The 20,001-nt window shown below is 49.4% G+C and overlaps 1 protein-coding gene across 1 annotated transcript in view; it reads left to right on the plus strand.

Moving 5' to 3' along the window:
• The window catches only part of LOC136620659 (cytochrome P450 2C14-like), a 66,439-nt gene extending 53,201 nt beyond the window's left edge, over positions 1-13,238 (plus strand). The window contains exons 6-10 of the mRNA XM_066595588.1: positions 1,455-1,631; positions 3,267-3,408; positions 3,944-4,128; positions 10,871-11,012; positions 12,946-13,238. Coding sequence (XP_066451685.1) covers positions 1,455-1,631; positions 3,267-3,408; positions 3,944-4,128; positions 10,871-11,012; positions 12,946-13,124 — 825 coding nt within the window. The 3' untranslated portion in view covers positions 13,125-13,238. The remainder of the gene's footprint in view (positions 1-1,454; positions 1,632-3,266; positions 3,409-3,943; positions 4,129-10,870; positions 11,013-12,945) is intronic.
• Positions 13,239-20,001: the final 6,763 nt, after the last annotated feature.

A 20,001-nucleotide genomic window follows, 5' to 3' on the forward strand; every position in this document is an offset into this window, starting at 1 on the left:
TCCACTTTTACCACATGTGCAAACCCTTTCCCCTTTAATGTTGACTACTCTACATTGCTGGAATCTTCTGGCACACAAACTTAATTCTACTACAAACAGCTCTGCAACAAACCTCCCCCTGGAGATCCTTCTCTACTTTATACAAGATCTAAATCTCAAAGAGTGGTTTCGAGGAGGAGTCAGATTTGTTTCCGACCTCCTGGAGGGAGAAAGAGTGTCTACCTATCAAACCATCAAATCCAAATACAACTAACCAAACAAAGAGATTTTCACCTACCTAAAAATATCCTCGTTTCTCCGCAACTCCCAGCTAGGTAAATGTACCTTTCCCAAAGATCTAGACATGTTGTTTTACAAATGCACAAACTCTCAAAACTCCTTAACAAGAGTCTTCTATGATACCATAGCGGGCAATATGAACAGCACAAAAAAAAAACATCTATTAAATTGGGAATACGATCTACGAAAAAAGTTTCATACATCACAATGGCTGAAGTCCTTTGAAAGAGCAAACAGAGCCACTCTTTCAGCAAGTCTTCTCCAAACTCACTATAAAGTGTTAACTAGATGGTACTATACCCCCACCAAAATAGCTAAATGTTTCCCAAACACCAACAAAGATTGCTGGAGGAGGTGCGGTGGGGAAGGCTCACTTTATCATTTGTTCTGGGACTGTCCCATAATCCAAGGCTTTTGGAAAGAGGTGTTCGAATCTATTAGAACTATCTCGGGAATACGCCTCGCATGTTCCCCCCACCTAGCTCTCCTCCTTCTGGACTGCGACTCTCTTCCTCCAGGAAAAAGATCGTGGATATGCCATTTCCTCCTCGCTGCAAATACCATTATAGCAAGAAATTGGAGAAGTGCTTCTCCCCCCGCCCTGAAAGAACTATTGGACCTAATATCAGACCACCATTGCTACGAGAAAATTTATGCAAGAAATAATAATTCTTTTTCTAAATTCACGAACATGTGGAAATCTTGGCAGTATTTTGAGTTAAACTGTTCGTTTTAATGTTATTATAGTTCCAACAGCTATTCCAACCAAATATCCACCTTGTCGCTTCAGTCAAGGATTATGGAAACGCTTATGTGGAAACACGTTAGACTTTGTTCAACAACCTACTTATATCTAGCTGTAATTTACTGTTTGTAAAGTAGATTTTGTCTCTACTAGATTTCATACAACCGTTGAATACTATACTATATCATATAATGTAAACCACGTTTTCATGTATGCTTTGAAAATGCTCAATAAAAAATATTAAAAAAAAAAAAAAAAAAGACATGAGTATAGTCTCATTTTACAATATTCTATCACACCACTTTATAAAAAAAAAAATAAAACTCTGGACAACCCCTTTGACTGCTGTATATCAGGCACAAATGTTAACAGCACCTTCTATTACGTTTTGTGTTAAAACTGACTGTTACTTGTATATTTCCTCTTGTAGATGTATAACAATTTTCCGTTGTTAATGGATCTGCTTCCTGGAGCTCACAGAACAATTTTTGGGAACATCAGAGAGTTTCAGGAATTCATAAGAGCAACATTTACAAAACAGAAGAAAGAACTGGATGTAAACGACCAGAGGAACCTTGTTGATGCCTTCCTAGCCAAACAAGAAGACGTAAGATATGCACCATAATACTCATTAATAGGTCAACTAAATATGGATTACACTGTATGCAGTGTTTATGTATAATCCTCTCCTTATCCATTAGGCACCCTAGCAGCACCCCAGACCCTCCCACCTATAGGAACTTCCAGACCGTCCCCACCCAGCAGTTTGCTGAGACCCTACAGTATTCCCTGTCCCCCATCTCTCCCCTCCCATGCCCAACCTGGATTCCGAACACTACTAAACCATCCTCAGATGTGCCCTGGATGAAGCAGCACCCCCTATGCCCCAAGCCATCCACTGCAGACCACGACAACCTTGGCTCACGCCCCAAACGTGCTTCATCTGGTGATGCTCTAGGTGTGCTAAAAGTCTGTGGCTCAAATCCAAACATCCATCAGACTTCACCCACTTCAAATTTATGTTCAAAACCTACAACCTCATCCTCCACCATGTCAAACAAATGTATTTCAGCTCCCTCACTATCCCGTAACCCCAAATGACTCTTTGATACCTGCCACCCCCTCCTAAGCCCCAAAGAACAAGCCCCGTGACGGATCTCAGTGCTGGAGAGCAAGCCACCCACTTCAAAGTTAAAAAAAAAAAAAAAAAAAAAATGAAAACAGACGCAAAGAAATCTCTAAACACTACATGGCTCTTCAGTGCTGCACCTATCACTCACTCACTATTTATACTAGAACTAACGACAGAGGAAGAAGTCTTCCCTGACCTCTGGCATTTTCTCCTCCTCATTCAAACACTCCATCATATCCCCTCTGGTAAAGAAACCAACCCTGGACCCGACTGACACCGCCAACTACCGACCCATCTCCAATATTCCCTTCATCTCAAAACTACTTGAACGCCTGGTCTATTCCTGCTCACGTGCTTTCTCGCTGATAACTCTCTCCTGGACCCACTCCAGTCCGGCTTCTGCCCCCTACAATCAATATAAATTGCCCTCACTAAAGTATCAAATGACCTGATGACGGCCAAATCGAGGAGCAACTACTCCCTACTAATCCCCCTTGACCTCTTCGCGGCATTTGGCACCATTTACCATGACCTCCTCCTTGCTAGGCTTTATTCTATTGACCTGAAGGACACTGCTCTCTCCCGTTTCTCCTCCTACCTCTCTGACCACTCTTTCAGCGTCTTCCTCACTGGCTCTCTCTCCTCTCCGCTCCCCCTCGCTATTGGGGTCCCCCAGGGCTCAGTCCTTGGCTCCCTTCTCTTCTCTTTGTACAAAGCCCCAATCGGACAAACCATCTGCAAGTTTGCCCTGCAATACCACCTCTACATGAACGACACACAGTTTTGCATCTCTTCTTATGCCATTTCTGCACCCTTCCTCCAATGGTACACATGGTACATTAAATGGTCTATTTAAAAATACAACTAATCTCACAAAAAAACAACCCCTCATGTAGCTTTAAAAAAGTTATGATTTTGGAAAGTGAGGAGAGAAAATTGAAAACTGATAAAAAGAGCCATGTCCTTAAAGGGTTAATAAAGTTTTGAAAATGTTGCAAGATTCTTTCACTTCTGTACACCCCTTTAACTAGTCGGTTTTTAGTAGGCCACAATTTGTGAAAGAGAGAAATGCTCAAAACTTCATTCAGCATTTCATCTGATTTTGTTAAGGGAAAGCCAGAATCCACTGAGTATTACCACAATGATAACCTAACTGTACTGGTCGGAAACCTGTTCGCCGCTGGAATGGAGACCACATCAACCACCCTGAGATGGGGACTTCTGCTGATGATAAAATACCCAGAAATTCAACGTAAGAGTTTTAAATGTATGCCCTTTCTGACAATACAGCCCCACTAAAGGGGTTGTCCGAGTTCTAGTTCCTGTGTAAAATCCATTCCTCCAGCAGCAACCTAATAAGTAGGCTTCTACTTACCTCTCTCCGCACCTGGTGTGTACTACGCCGCCACGCCGGGTCTCCTCTCTGACATTAATGTGGCAGCCTGCCCCAGCTTGTTTATGGGACACCAGAGGCTCTGCAGCCAATAATCGAGCTCAGCGATCAATCTGTGATGTCGCATAATCTGGGTGGGACTGCAGCGTGGGAACAAACAAGGGAGTGGAGGACCAATCAGCGGCGCGGGACACAGCATGGAGGGAGTACAAGCCTATTTGTAATGTTACTGCTTGGGAATGAAATTTTTTTCAAGACTCAGAAGTTGGACAACTCCTTTAAGCTTTCCTTCCTGTCCTAAAACCTTTGTCTGGGTTGACATCAAGGTCTGTTTGGTGACCAACTATATATGTAGACATAAATAATAGGTGACATCTTATCTCTTCCCTGATAGAAAAAGTACATGTTGAAATTGAAAGAGTGATTGGTTCGGCTCCACCTCAAATGGACCACAGGAAACAAATGCCATATACCGATGCCGTCATTCATGAAATCCAGCGCTTCGGGGATATTGTACCGGGAAATCTTCCACATGCAACTACTGAAGATGTCACATTCAGAGGCTATTTTCTTCCAAAGGTAAGAAATAGAGATGAGCGAGCACCAAAATGCTTGGGTCCTCGTTACTCGGGACGAAATTTTCGCGATGCTCGAGGGTTCGTTTCGAATAACGAACCCCAATGAAATCAATGGGCGACCCGAGCATTTTTGTATTTCGCCGATGCTCGCTAAGGTTTCCATTTGCGAAAATCTGGGCAATTCAAGAAAGTGATGGGAACGACACAGCAACGGATAGGGCAGGCGAGGGGCTACATGTTGGGCTGCATCTCAAGTTCCCAGGTCCCACTATTAAGCCACAATAGCGGCAAGAGTGGCCCTCCCCCCTCCCAACAATTTTTACTTCTGAAAAGCCCTCATTAGCAATGCATACCTTAGCTAAGCACCACACTACCTCCAACAAAGCACAATCACTGCCTGCATGACACTCCGCTGCCACTTCTCCTGGGTTACATGCTGCCCCCCCGCACGACCCAGTGTCCACAGCACACACCAAAGTGTCCTTGCGCAGCCTTCAGCTGCCCTCATGCCACACCACCCTCATGTCTATTTATAAGTGTGTCTGCCATGAGGAGGAACCGCAGGCACACACTGCAGAGGGTTGGCACGGCTAGGCAGCGACCCTCTTTAAAAGGGGCAGGACGATAGCCCACAATGCTGTACAGAAGCAGTGAGAAATATAATCCTGTGCCACCGCCATCAGGAGCTGCACACGTGGGCATAGCAATGGGGAACCTATGTGCCACACACTATTCATTCTGTCAAGGTGTCTGCATGCCCCAGTCAGACTGCGTTTTTTTATAAATAGTCGCAGGCAGGTACAACTCCGCAATGGGAATTCCGTGTGCACCCACAGCATGGGTGGCTCCCTGGAACCCACCGGCTGTACATAAATGTATCCCATTGCAGTGCCCTGGACAGCAGAGCTAACGTCAGATTAAATGCAGGTGGGCTTCGGCCCACACTGCATGCCCCAGTCAGACTGGGGTTTTTTATAAGTAGACACAGGCAGGTACAACTCCCTATTGTGAAGTCCGTGTGGACGAGCAGCATGGGTGGCTCCCTGGAACCCACCGGCGGTACATAAATATATCCCATTGCAGTGCCCTGGACAGCAAAGCTAATGTCATGTTTAATGCAGGTGGGCTTCGGCCCACACTGCATGCCCCAGTCAGACTGGGATTCTTTAGAAGTGGACACATGCAGTTACAACTCCGTGTGGACCAACAGCATGGGTGGGTGCCAGGAAGCCACCGGCGGTACATAAATATATCCCATTGCAGTGCCCAGCACAGCTGAGGTAATGTCATGTTTAATGCAGGTGGGCTTGGGGCCACACTGCATGCCCCAGTCAGACTGGGTTTCTTTAGAAGTGGACACATGCAGTTACAACTCCGTGTGGACCGACAGCATGGGTGGATGCCAGGAAGCCACCGGCGGTACATAAATATATCCCATTGCAGTGCCTAGCACAGCTGATGTAACGTCAGCTTTAATGCAGGTGGGCAAAAAATTAATTGGATTACACTGTAGGCGAGGGCCCAAAAAAATTGGTGTACCAACAGTACTAATGTACCTCAGAAAAATTGCCCATGCCCAACCAAGAGGGCAGGTGAAACCCATTAATCACTTTGGTTAATGTGGCTTAATTTGTAACTAGGCCTGGAGGCAGCCCAGTTAAAATAAAAATTGGTTCAGGTGCAAGTTTCAACGCTTTAATGAGCATTGAAACGTATAAAAATTGTTTACAAAAATTAGGCTGAGGCTTGTGGGCTTAAGAAAAATTGCCCGTTCGGTGTGATTACGTCAGGTTTCAGGAGGAGGATGAATAGAATACACAGATTGATGAAGCTAAAAGGTCCCCGTTTTTGATGGTGATAGAGAACGATGCTTCCATCCGCGGGTGCAGCCTACGTATTGCTTAGGTATCGCTGCTGTCCGCTGGTGGAGAAGAGAAGTCTGGGGAAATCCAGGCTTTGTTCATCTTGATGAGTGTAAGCCTGTCGGCACTGTCGGTTGACAGGCGGGTACGCTTATCCGTGATGATTCCCCCAGCCGCACTAAACACCCTCTCTGACAAGACGCTAGCCGCAGGACAAGCAAGCACCTCCAGGGCATACAGCACGAGTTCAGGCCACGTGTCCAGCTTCGACACCCAGTAGTTGTAGGGGGCAGAGGCGTCACCGAGGACGGTCGTGCGATCGGCTACGTACTCCCTCACCATCCTTTTACAGTGCTCCCGCCGACTCAGCCTTGACTGGGCAGCGGTGACACAGTCTTGCTGGGGAGCCATAAAGCTGGCAAAGGCCTTGGAGAGTGTTCCCCTGCCTGCGCTGTACATGCTGCCTGATCTCCGCGCTTCCCCTGCTACCTGGCCCTCGAAACTGCGCCTTTTGCCACTAGCGCTGTCGGATGGGAATGTTACCATCAGTTTGTCCGCCAGGGTCCTGTGGTATAGCATCACTCTCGAACCCCTTTCCTCTTCGGGTATGAGAGTGGGCAGGTTCTCCTTATACCGTGGGTCGATCAGTGTGTACACCCAGTAATCTGTAGTGGCCAGAATGCGTGTAACGCGAGGGTCACGAGAAAGGCATCCTAACATGAAGTCAGCCATGTGTGCCAGGGTACCTGTACGCAACACATGGCTGTCCTCACTAGGAAGATCACTTTCAGGATCCTCCTCCTCCTCCTCCTCCTCCGGCCATACACGCTGAAAGGATGACAGGTAAGCAGCATGGGTACCCTCAGCAGTGGGCCAAGCTGTCTCTTCCCCCTCCTCCTCATGCTCCTCCCCCTCCTCCTCCTCCTCCTCAATGCGCTGAGATATAGACATGAGGGTGCTCTGACTATCCAGCGACATACTGTATTCCCCCGCCTCCGTTTCCGAATGCAAAGCGTCTGCCTTTATGCTTTGCAGGGAACTTCTCAAGAGGCATAGCAGAGGAATGGTGACGCTAATGATTGCAGCATCCCCGCTCACCATCTGGGTAGACTCCTCAAAGTTTCCAAGGACCTGGCAGATGTCTGCCAACCAGGCCCACTCTTCTGTAAAGAATTGAGGAGGCTGACTCCCACTACGCCGCCCATGTTGGAGTTGGTATTCCACTATAGCTCTACGCTGCTCATAGAGCCTGGTCAACAAGTGGAGTGTAGAGTTCCACCGTGTTGGCACGTCGCACAGCAGTCGGTGCACTGGCAGATTAAACCAATGTTGCAGGGTCCACAGGGTGGCAGCGTCCGTCTTGGAGTTGCAGAAATGTGCGCTGACCCGGCGCACCTTTCCGAGCAGGTATGACAAGCGTGGGTAGCTTTTCAGAAACCGCTGAACCACCAAATTAAAGATGTGGGCCAGGCATGGCACGTGCGTGAGGCTGCCGAGCTGCAGAGCCGCCACCAGGTTACGGCCGTTGTCACACACGACCATGCCCGGTTGGAGGCTCAGCAGCGAAAGCCAGCGGTCTGTCTGCTCTGACAGACCCTGCAGCAGTTCGTGGGCCGTGTGCCTCTTCTCTCCTAAGCTGAGTAGTTTCAGCACGGCCTGCTGACGCTTGCCCACGGCTGTGCTGCCACGCCGCGCGACACCGACTGCTGGCGACGTGCTGCTGCTGCCACATCTTGATTGCGAGACAGAGGTTGCGTTGGAGGAGGAGGGTGGTTTAGTGGAGGAAGCATACACCGCCGCAGATACCAGCACCGAGCTGGGGCACGCAATTCTGGGGGTGGGTAGGATGTGAGCGGTCCCAGGCTCTGACTCGGTCCCAGCCTCCACTAAATTCACCCAATGTGCCGTCAGGGAGATATAGTGGCCCTTCCTGCCTGTGCTTGTCCCCGTGTCCATTGTTAAGTGGACCTTGGCAGTAACCGCGTTGGTGAGGGCGCGTACAATGTTGCGAGAGACGTGGTCGTGCAGGGCTGGGACGGCACAATCGGGAAAAGTAGTGGCGACTGGGAACCGAGTAGCGCGGGGCCGCCGCCGCCATCATGTTTTTGAAAGCCTCCGTTTCCACAAGCCTATACGGCAGCATCTCCAGGCTGATCAATTTGGCTATGTGCACGTTTAACGCTTGAGCGTGCGGGTGCGTGGCGGCGTACTTGCGATTGCGCTCAAACAGTTGCGCTAGCGATGCTGCGCTGAGAGACATTGCTGGATGGGGCCAAGGACAGCGGAGGTGAGGGTGTGGGTGCAGGCCAGGTGACGGTAGTGCCTGTGTCCTGAGAGGGGGGTTGGATCTCAGTGGCAGATTTGGGCACAGGGGGAGAGGCAGTGGTGGAAACTGGAGGCGGTGAACGGCGTTCGTCCCACCTTGTGGGGTGCTTGGCCATCATATGCCTGCGCATGGTGGTGGTGGTGAGGCTGGTGGTGGTGGCTCCCCGGCTGATCTTGGCGCGACAAAGGTTGCACACCACTGTTCGTTGGTCGTCTGCACTCTCAGTGAAAAACTGCCAGACCTTTGAGCACCTCGGCCTCTGCAGGGTGGCATGGCGTGAGGGGGCGCTTTGGGAAACAGTTGGTGGATTATTCGGTCTGGCCCTGCCTCTACCCCTGGCCACCGCACTGCCTCTTCCAACCTGCCCTGCTGCTGCACTTGCCTCCCCCTCTGAAGACCTGTCCTCAGTAGGCTTAGCAAACCAGGTGGGGTCAGTCACCTCATCGTCCAGCTGCTCTTCCTCCGAATCCTCTGTGCGCTCCTCCCTCGGACTTACTGCAATTACTACTATCTGAGTGATAGACAATTGTGTCTCATCGTCATCGTCCTCCTCACCCACTGAAAGCTCTTGAGACAGTTGCCGGAAGTCCCCAGCCTCATCCCCCGGACCCTGGGAATTTTCCAAAGGTTGGGCATCGGTCACGACAAACTTCTCCAGTGGGAGAGGATTTGGAACCATTGCTGCCCATTCTGGGCAGGGGCTCAAGAACAGTTCCTGGGAGTCTGCCTGCTCCTCAGAATGTGTCATTGTAATGGAGTGAGGAGGCTGGGAGGAAGGAGGAACAGCAGCCAGAGGATTCTGAGTTGCAGCAGTGGACGGCGCAGAACTCTCGGTGGTCGATAGATTGCTGGATGCACTTTCTGCCATCCACGACAGGACCTGCTCACACTGCTCATTTTCTAATAAAGGTCTACCGCGTGGACCCATTAATTGTGAGATGCATGTGGGGACGCCAGAAACATGCCTCTCTCCTAATCCCGCAGCAGTCGGCTGCGATACACCTGGATCAGGAGCTCGGCCTGTGCCCACACCCTGACTTGGGCCTCCGCGTCCTTGCCCGCGTCCACGTCCTCTAGGCCTACCCCTACCCCTCAGCATGCTGTATTACCAGTAATGCAGAAACAGAATGCTGTGATTAAATGTGCCGCTTATTGGCCTGTGGTTGGAGGCTGACTTCACTTACGGAATGCACAGCAGAGCCAGGAAAGAATTTTGCGCAAGCCTGCTGTAACACTTAGCTGGCTGCATATGAATTAGGACAACTACCCCCAGCAGAGACGCAGTACACTCAGGACGGTCACAGGCAGCCCAAATAGATTTTTTTTCCCAAATTGTTTTGGAAAAGCCCACTGCCTATATAGACTGTATATGTCTTCTGTCCCTGCCTCAATAGGTAATATTCATAATGTATGTTTTTTTATAGGAGGAGTCACATCATGAACGTCCAGATAATCATTTCTCGTAAGACTTGCGGTGCTTTTACACAGGTAGATCATCTGCCCATGATAAAGAGTGCTGACCGACAATCATCACGCCTACAAAGGCAGATGATTGTCTGCATGGGTGAAACAGGTAGCAGGTACAATGCAGGTTATGGAAAGGCTTTAAACCACTTCAGTTGAACAAGCAATGCTCAACGCAATGCTCTGCACGGCCGATATACAAAAAAAAAAAATGTGCAACACTGCAAAAAGCAGCCTCAACAGTACTGCACACGGTCAGATGTGGCCCTAAGAAGGACCGTTGGGGTTCTTGAAGCCTACAATAACTCCTAACACTCTCCCTATAGCAGCTCCAACATGATAGCACTTTCCCTCAGCTATGTCAGAACGCATCTGTGGCGAGCCGCGGGAGGGGCCGATTTATATACTCGGGTGACACCTGATCTCGCCAGCCACTCACTGCAGGGGGGTGGTATAGGGCTTGAACGTCGCAGGGGGAAGTTGTAATGCCTTCCCTGTCTTTCTATTGGCCAGAAAAGCGCGCTAACGTCTCAGAGATGAAAGTGAAAGTAACTCGAACATCGCGTGGTACTCGTTACGAGTAACGAGCATCTCGAACACGCTAATACTCGAACGAGTATCAAGCTCGGACGAGTACGTTCGCTCATCTCTAGTAAGAAACAATGTTTAGCTTTATTTTAGATACCTCCAAGCAGGGGCTTAGGGAGGGCTAGTAGCTCATGTGCTGAGTGGCACTTGAGGCACCAATAATCTCCTATGCATTAGCTATGGCATCTAGATACGGGGTAGAACAGAAAACTACATTTTTGGCCCAAGTGAAGGAAAGCTTAATTATGACTGCAAGAATACTTGAATAGCTTCATCCAGAGATGTAACTTGAAGTTCTTGGCCTAGTTGTTTGTATTTCCTACTGGATATATGTAAATAACTAGGTGTTGCCATTCTGTTAGCCATGATACTGCACCAACCCTAATCTTCACTAGTGTTACTCCCCCCTGTATTGGGAGTTTTTGTTTCACTTGCTGCTTTTTACATCGTATGTGTTTATTCTATAGGGCATACCTCATAAATGATTATGTTTCTCTCTCCAGGGCACTCTTGTCATCCCATTGCTGCACTCCATACTAAGAGATAGAATGTATTTTGAGAAACCAGACGAGTTTTATCCAGAACACTTCCTTGACTCTAAAGGAAATCTCAAAAAGAACGAGGCCTTCGTACCCTTCTCAATAGGTAATATTCATAATGTATGTTTTTTTATAGGAGGAGTCACATCATGGACGTCCAGATAATCATTTCTCATAAGACTTGCGGTGCTTTTACACAGGTAGATCATCTGCCCATGATAAAGAGTGCTGACCGACAATCATCACGCCTACAAAGGCAGATGATTGTCTGCATGGGTGAAACAGGTAGCAGGTACAATGCAGGTTATGGAGAGGCCTTAAACCACTTCAGTTGAACAAGCAATGCTTTACTGAATGTACAATAAAGAATACTATGGCAATAACATACAACAGTATTCTTAACACTGTAACTTGGTCCATGCTTTACAAATAGGGTGTCCTTAATATTGTGCATGCAATATAGAATTATCATAATCAATAATTGGCTCACCCTGGGGAGGTGTAAATAGCTTCAAAGTTACTATTTAAAAAATAGGAGTCTCCTCTGACGTAACTTAGTTTTCTAAGAAATTTGGTTGAGCAATAAAGTCAAAATAATTTATTTCACTGGTGATGATCCTGGGTGATACTCACAATTACACACCACCGAAACTTGAATATCTGGATTCTGGCTGTTGGTCTATCTGTATTTGCTGGTGGTCTCTCTCCGGCACTAGCGATCAGTAACTGCATCCAACGTTTCTTAGGATGACTGACTGAAATTCCATTGGCACTGGCATTGCAATAGCTGGTATCGCTGCTTCGGGAATTCGAGTCTGGCATTTGGAAAGACCAGCTCTCCAACAGCACTGGGACATGTCACTCCTTACAAGGCTCTCTGCAAAAAAACTAAGTCATGACACAGCCCAGGAATAGGACCTGCTATGTACACCTAGTCCATCAGCCAATCAAAATGCTGTTAATTCACAGCAGCAAAGTTAGAGTAGAAAAAAACATTTAACCTCTCTGAAGATTCTAGCAAGAATTTACATAAAGTTCAGCAATAACCTACATAAATATATATGTATGCATGGGTATTTAACCCCTTACTTTGCTAGTTCTCTTGCATCCAATTAGCAACCTCTCAAGCCCAGGTGAGGTGCTGTGTCCAGTGCCATAGTCTTAACAGAGGCATTCTGGTAGGTCTTCTGCTCTCATCGACCTGCAGGAAATTTGTATGCTTGAGCATGTTGACCAGTGTTCAGCCTCACTCACAGGATAACGCTTCATAACTTAGACAAGTGTGGGAACTCCCAAGTCGTCCCCTGAAGTTACCCCACTTCATAATCAATTTACATATGCCATTACTTTTGGCATGTCAGTGTATGTGTTAGATTCCACCATATTCTACAGTATAACTTCTCTAAAGCCGCCATGATCTGGGTAGAAAGGATCTCTCTCTCCCTCTCCCCCCCCCCCCCCCCCCCGCTCCCTGACACAACTCACCTGTCACCCGCGCCGGCCCCCGACACTTTAGAGACGAGCGGGGAGATACTCGGCTAAGGCACTACTCGCTCGAGTAATGTGCCTAAGCAAGTATACTCGCTCATCTCTAATACTCATCGCTGCGGAGCAGTGCAGGGAGAAGAAGCCACTACACCAGGCTGAGCCCCGACAGTGGCGGACACGTAAGTATATATATTTTTTTATTTGTTACCAGCTAGGGATGATTTTTCAGGGAAGGGCTTATATTTAAAGCCCTTCCCTGAAAATCACTGTGGGGGGTGACGGCATCCTATACTCCTGCTGTGTTCACCAAGCACACAGCTGGTATACAGCTGAGCGCTCTGAGGGGACAAAAACTGGCATTAACATCTTAATGAAGCTCTTTGGATTTCTGCATAGAAGTGAAGTAACAACCATTGGAATAACAAGTGTCAATTATAGGAGATCAAAGACCCAAAGCTTTATACCAAATATGTATGAAATCATAGTTCCATTAAGTTGTGTTTTCAAGTTCTCTCTCATCTTCACTTAGTATTTTCTCTTCTTCATTGTAGGTAAGCGGAGCTGTGCGGGGGAAACTATGGCTAAAATGGAGCTATTCCTCTTCTTCACAACACTTTTACAAAATTTTACTTTCCAAGCCATTCCGGGAGCCAAACTGAACCTCTCTCCTGCCCTGGGGTCTACAAACTCCCCCAAACCCTTTGAGATCCATGCAATATCTCGCAGATAGAATATGTTTTCAGTACAGGCATAACATATGTTCTACAGGGGGGCAACGGCAAAATATGCCAGTTCCACACTTTTATGAAACCTGTCTAAAAAAAAAATGTATTTGTTGTTCATAGCAACCAATCACAGCACAGCTTTCATTTCTTATACCGCTGAGATAAAATGAAAGCTGTGCTGTGATTGGTTGTTATGGACAACAGGCAGAATTTCTATTAGACAGCTTTCATAAAAGTGTGGTCCCGGCCTACTTTTCTGTAGCCGAACTTGTTTGAAATATTAATTGTTTATTGAGGTTCTCCACCAAATCTTGCCATGAATAGAAGTTCAATCTATTCATCTTTGTTATCTGTCATTTCAACCCAAAAACAAAACTCTGACTGCAGATATATGGAGAAATTATTCAGCTCAGAATTTTGGACCCATCTAGTGTAAGATTTATGACTGTCTAACCATTACAGCTTTTTATGTGGTTGCCATATAGAAAGTCCCTAGCAACAAGTCTGCCTCAAATTACTGAGATCGTTGGCTCAAGGCTCTAAGTTGCTGGCAGAGCAGTGACAAAGGGCACTCACATCAATTCTTTAAAATAAAATCATTACAAGTGGAGAACGTCGCCCAATATGACCCTTAAACATCGATAAAAGAATTGTATATCTTGTATATTTTTATTATAATAAAAGTTTCCAAAACTATCTGTTACGTCCGCTTGGCACACAACAGCACCGCTCCTCAGAACCGATGCAAATGTGTCCATTTAAAACCGCAAACACACACATAGAGAACTTGCACAGACCAATTGCATCTCTCCAGGAGGAGGAATGTACAACTCTCCCTAATTGATCAGGGAAAGAGGGGCACCCCTGCCTAAAATCAGAGTCATTGCCTCGATAAAGGCGGCCCCATTGTCTCCTTCCACTGACCTGACTATCCTTAAAGGGGTTGTTCCGCGGCAGCAAGTGGGTCTATACACTTCTGTATGGCCATATTAATGCACTTTGTAATGTACATTGTGCATTAATTATGAGCCATACAGAAGTTATCAAAAGTTTTTCACTTACCTGCTCCGTTGCTAGCGTCCTCGTCTCCATGGTTGCCGTCTAATTTTCGCCGTCTAATGGCCAAATTAGACGCGCTTGCGCAGTCCGGGTCTTCTCTTTTTCTCAATGGGGCTCCGTGTAGCTCCGTGTAGCTCCGCCCCGTCATGTGCCGATTCCAGCCAATCAGGAGGCTGGAATCGGCAATGGACCGCACAGAAGCCCTGCGGTTCACCGAGGGAGAAGATGCCGGCAGCCATCTTCAGCAGGTAAGTAAGAAGTCACCGGAGCGCAGGGATTCAGGTAAGCGCTGTCCGGTGTTCTTTTTTAACCCCTGCATCGGGGTTGTCTCGCGCCGAACGGGGGTGGGGGGGGGGGGGGGGTTGAAAAAAAAAAACCCCGTTTCGGCGCGGGAGAACCCCTTTAATCAGGGAAACATAGGTGGTAGAAGCAGCACACCAGAGATTCTTTTCTTTAAAATTTGTGTAGCACAAGAAAGCGCTTCTTTTATTTAAGTCTCAACATAGAAAAAATGGAACGTTTCGGCCCCCTGTGGGCCTTTCTCAAGCATAGAAAGGCCCACAGGGAGCTAAAACATCGCATTTTTTAATGTTGAGACTAGAGATGAGCGAACACCAAAATGTTCGGGTGCTCGTTATTCGGAACGAACTTCCCGCGATGCTCGAGGGTTCGTTTCGAACAACGAACCCCATTGAAGTCAATGGGCGACCAGAGCATTTTTGTATTTCGCCGATGCTCGCTAAGGTTTTCATGTGTGAAAATCTGGGCAATTCAAGAAAGTGATGGGAATGACACAGAAACGGATAGGGCAGGCGAGGGGCTACATGTTGGGCTGCATCTCAAGTTCACAGGTCCCACTATTAAGCCACAATACCGGCAAGAGTGGGCCCCCCCCCCTCCCAACAACTTTTACTTCTGAAAAGCCCTCATTAGCATGGCATACCTTAGCTAAGCACCACACTACATCCAACAAAGCACAATCACTGCCTGCATGACACTCCGCTGCCACTTCTCCTGGGTTACATGCTGACCAACCGCCCCCCCTCCCCCCACAGTGCACACCAAAGTGTCCCTGCGCAGCCTTCAGCTGCCCTCATGCCACACCACCCTCATGTCTATTTAGAAGTGCGTCTGCCATGAGGAGGAACCGCAGGCACACACTGCAGAGGGTTGGCACGGCTAGGCAGCGACCCTCTTTAAAAGGGGCGGGGCGATAGCCCACAATGCTGTACAGAAGCAATGAGAAATATAATCCTGTGCCACCGCCATCAGGAGCTGCACACGTGGGCATAGCAATGGGGAACCTATGTGCCACACACTATTCATTCTGTAAAGGTGTCTGCATGCCCCAGTCAGACTGGTAATATGTACCTTAACAGTAACCGCGTTGGTGGTAATTTGGTGGTGACTGCGGACCTAGTAGCACGGTTGTATTTTGTTGGTTTTCGGAATGCGGCCAGGATTAAGTGGGCCGTGGCGGGGGGATGGTGTGGGGGCTCTCTTGTTGTGTCGGTAAAGGTGAAATTCTTGGACTGCCACCAGACGAACCAATGCAAAGGCATTTGCCAAGAATGTTTTCCCTGTTGGAGGAGGAGGGGGATGTTTTTGAGGCACTACGTGTCCTCTCCACGTGTCCGTGGTTATATGCACCTTAACAGTAACCGCGTTGGTGGTAATGTGGTGGTGACTGCGGACCTAGTAGCACGGTTGTATTTTGTTGGTTTTCGGAATGCCGCCAGGATTAAGTGGGCCGTGGCGGGGGGATGGTGTGGGGGCTCTCTTGTTGTGTCGGTAAAGGTGAAATTCTTGGACTGCCACCAGACGAACCAATGCAAAGGCATTTGCCAAGAATGTTTTCCCTGTTGGAGGAGGAGGGGGATGTTTTTGAGGCACTACGTGTCCTCTCCACGTGTCCGTGGTTATATGCACCTTAACAGTAACCGCGTTGGTGGGAAATGGCCTCGCCGCCATCATGTCTTTGGGAAGCCTCCGTTTCCACACCCCAGAGACATACCATTAGCAGCGGTATAGGCAGAGCCCAGAATTCGTAACATTTCAGCCGTAGCATTAGGACAGGCCCCACTAACATATCAGTAGCAGCATTATAGGAGGAGCGCAGTCTTCGTTCCATGTCAGCAATAGTAGCACTCAAGACAGGCCCCAGTAACAATTCCGAAGCAGCAGTATAGCGGGAGCGCAGTCTTCGTTCCATGTCAGCAATAGTAGCACTCAAGACAGGCCCCAGTAACAATTCCGAAGCAGCAGTATAGCGGGAGCGCAGTCTTCGTTCCATGTCAGCAATAGTAGCACTCAAGACAGGCCCCAGTAACAATTCCGAAGCAGCAGTATAGCGGGAGCGCAGTCTTCGTTCCATGTCAGCAATAGTAGCACTCAAGACAGGCCCCAGTAACAATTCCGAAGCAGCAGTATAGCGGGAGCGCAGTCTTCGTTCCATGTCAGCAATAGTAGCACTCAAGACAGGCCCCAGTAACAATTCCGAAGCAGCAGTATAGCGGGAGTGCAGTCTTCGTTCCATGTCAGCAATAGTAGCACTCAAGACAGGCCCCAGTAACAATTCCGAAGCAGCAGTATAGCGGGAGCGCAGTCTTAGTTCCATTTCAGTAGCCTTAGTATAGCCAAGGCCCAAGTTACATTTATGTAGCTAAAGTGTAGGCCAACCCCACACACCTTTCTGTACCATGAGTGCAGGCGAAGAACATACAAATTGCTATGATTACACTGTAGGTGAGGGCCCCAAAAAATTGGTGTACCAACAGTACTAATGTACCTCAGTAAAAATTGGCCATGCCCAACCAAGATGGCAGGTGAATCGCTTTGGTTAATGTGGCTTAAGTGGTAAATAGGCCTGGAGGCAGCCCAGTGTAACGAAAAATTGGTTCAAGTTAAAGTTCCAATGCTTTTAAGCGCATTGAAACTTATAAAAATTGTTCAGAAAAATTATTTGAGTGAGCCTTGTGGCCCTAAGAAAAATTGCCCGTTCAGCGTGATTACGTGAGGTTTCAGGAGGAGGAGCAGGAGGAGGAGGAATATTAGACACAGATTGATGAAGCAGAAATGTCCCCGTTTTGGATGGTGAGAGAGAACGTAGCTTCCATCCGCGGGTGCAGCCTACGTATTGCTTACGTATCGCTGCTGTCCGCTGGTGGAGAACAGAAGTCTGGGGAAATCCAGCCTTTGTTCATCTTGATGAGTGTTAGCCTGTCGGCACTGTCGGTTGACAAGCGGCTACGCTTATCTGTGATGATTCCCCCAGCCGCACTAAACACCCTCTCCGACAAGACGCTAGCCGCAGGACAAGCAAGCACCTCCAGGGCATACAGCGCTAGTTCAGGCCACGTGTCCAGCTTCGACACCCAGTAGTTGTAGGGGGCAGAGGCGTCACCGAGGATGGTCGTGCGATCGGCTACGTACTCCCTCACCATCCTTTTACAGTGCTCCCGCCGACTCAGCCTTGACTGGGGAGCGGTGACACAGTCTTGGTGGGGAGCCATAAAGCTGGCCAGGCCCTTAAAGACTGTTGCACTGCCTGGGATGTACATGCTGCTCGATCTCCGCACCTCCCCTGCTACCTGGCCCTCGGTACTGCGCCTTCTTCCACTAGCGCTGTCGGCTGGGAATTTTACCATCAGCTTGTCCGCAAGGGTCCTGTGGTATAGCAACACTCTCGAACCCCTTTCCTCTTTGGGAATGAGAGTGGGCAGGTTCTCCTTATAGCGTGGGTCGAGCAGTGTGTACACCCAGTAATCCGTCGTGGCCAGAATGCGTGTAACGGGAGGGTCACGAGAAAGGCATCCTAACATGAAGTCAGCCATGTGTGCCAGGGTACCTGTACGCAACACATGGCTGTCTTCACTACGAAGATCACTGCCAGGATCCTCCTCCTCCTCCTCCTCCTCCTCCTCCTCAGGCCATACACGCTGAAAGGATGACAGGCAATCAGCCGGTGTACCGTCAGCAGCGGGCCAAGCTGTCTCTTCCCCCTCCTCCTCATCCTCCTTATGCTCCTCCTCCTCCTCCTGTACGCGCTGAGAAATAGACAGGAGGGTGCCCTGACTATCCAGCGGCATACTGTCTTCCCCCGCCCCTGTTTCCGAGCGCAAAGCAGCTGCCTTTATGGTTTGCAGGGAATTTCTCAAGATGCATAGCAGAGGAATGGTGACGCTAATGATTGTAGCATCGCCGCTCACCACCTGGGTAGACTCCTCAAAATTACCAAGGACATGGCAGATGTCTGCCAACCAGGCCCACTCTTCTGAAAGGAATTGAGGAGGCTGACTCCCACTGCGCCGCCCATGTTGGAGTTGGTATTCGACTATAGCTCTACGCTGTTCATAGAGCCTGGCCAACATGTGGAGCGTAGAGTTCCACCGTGTGGGCACGTCGCACAGCAGTCGGTGCACTGGCAGCTTAAAGTGATGTTGCAGGGTGCGCAGGGTGGCAGCGTCCGTGTGGGACTTGCGGAAATGTGCGCAGAGCCGGCGCGCCTTTACGAGCAGGTCTGACAAGCATGGGTAGCTTTTCAGAAAGCGCTGAACCACCAAATTAAAGACGTGGGCCAGGCATGGCACGTGCGTGAGGCTGCCGAGCTGCAGAGCCGCCACCAGGTTACGGCCGTTGTCACACACGACCATGCCCGGTTGGAGGCTCAGCGGCGCAAGCCAGCGGTCGGTCTGCTGTGTCAGACCCTGCAGCAGTTCGTGGGCCGTGTGCCTCTTATCGCCTAAGCTGAGTAGTTTCAGCACGGCCTGCTGACGCTTGCCCACCGCTGTGCTGCCACACAGCGCGACACCGACTGCTGGCGACATGCTGCTGCTAACACATCTTGATTGCGAGACAGAGGAGGAGGAGGAGGAGGGTGCTTTAGTGGAGGAAGCATACACCTCCGCAGATACCACCACCGAGCTGGGGCCCGCAATTCTGGGGGTGGGTAGGACGTGAGCGGTCCCAGGCTCTGACTCTGTCCCAGCCTCCACTAAATTCACCCAATGTGCCGTCAGGGAGATGTAGTGGCCCTGCCCGCCTGTGCTTGTCCACGTGTCCGTTGTTAAGTGGACCGTGGCAGTAACCGCGTTGGTGAGGGCGCGTACAATGTTGCGGGAGACGTGGTCGTGCAGGGCTGGGACGGCACATCGGGAAAAGTAGTGGCGACTGGGAACTGAGTAGCGCGGGGCCGCCGCCTCCATGATACTTTTGAAGGACTCCGTTTCCACAACCCTATACGGCAGCATCTCAAGGCTGATGAATTTTGCTATGCGGACGGTTAACATTTGAGCGTGCGGGTGCGTGGCGGCGTACTTGCGCTTGCGCTCCAACAGTTGCGCAAGCGACGGCTAGACGGTGCGCTGAACTACACTGCTGGATGGGGCCGAGGACAGCGGAGATGAGGGTGTGGGTGCAGGCCATGAGGCAGTAGTGCCTGTGTCCTGAGAGGGGGGTTGCATCTCAGTGGCAGGTTGGGGCACAGGGGGAGAGGCAGGGGTGCAAACCGGAGGCGCTGAACGGCCTTCGTCCCACCTTGTGGGGTGCTTGGCCATCATATGTCTGCGCATGGTGGTGGTGGTGAGGCTGTTGGTGTTGGCTCCCCGGCTGAGCTTTGCGCGACAAAGGTTGCACACCACTGTTCGTCGGTCGTCAGGCGTCTCTGTGAAAAACTGCCAGACCTTAGAGCACCTCGGCCTCTGCAGGGTGGCATGGCACGAGGGGGCGCTTTGGGAAACAGTTGGTGGATTATTCGGTCTGGCCCTGCCTCTACCCCTGGCCACCGCACTGCCTCTTGCAACCTGCCCTGCTGATGCCCTTGAC

This window comes from Eleutherodactylus coqui, chromosome 1 (assembly GCF_035609145.1).
Source record: "Eleutherodactylus coqui strain aEleCoq1 chromosome 1, aEleCoq1.hap1, whole genome shotgun sequence".
NCBI lineage: Eukaryota > Metazoa > Chordata > Amphibia > Anura > Eleutherodactylidae > Eleutherodactylus > Eleutherodactylus coqui.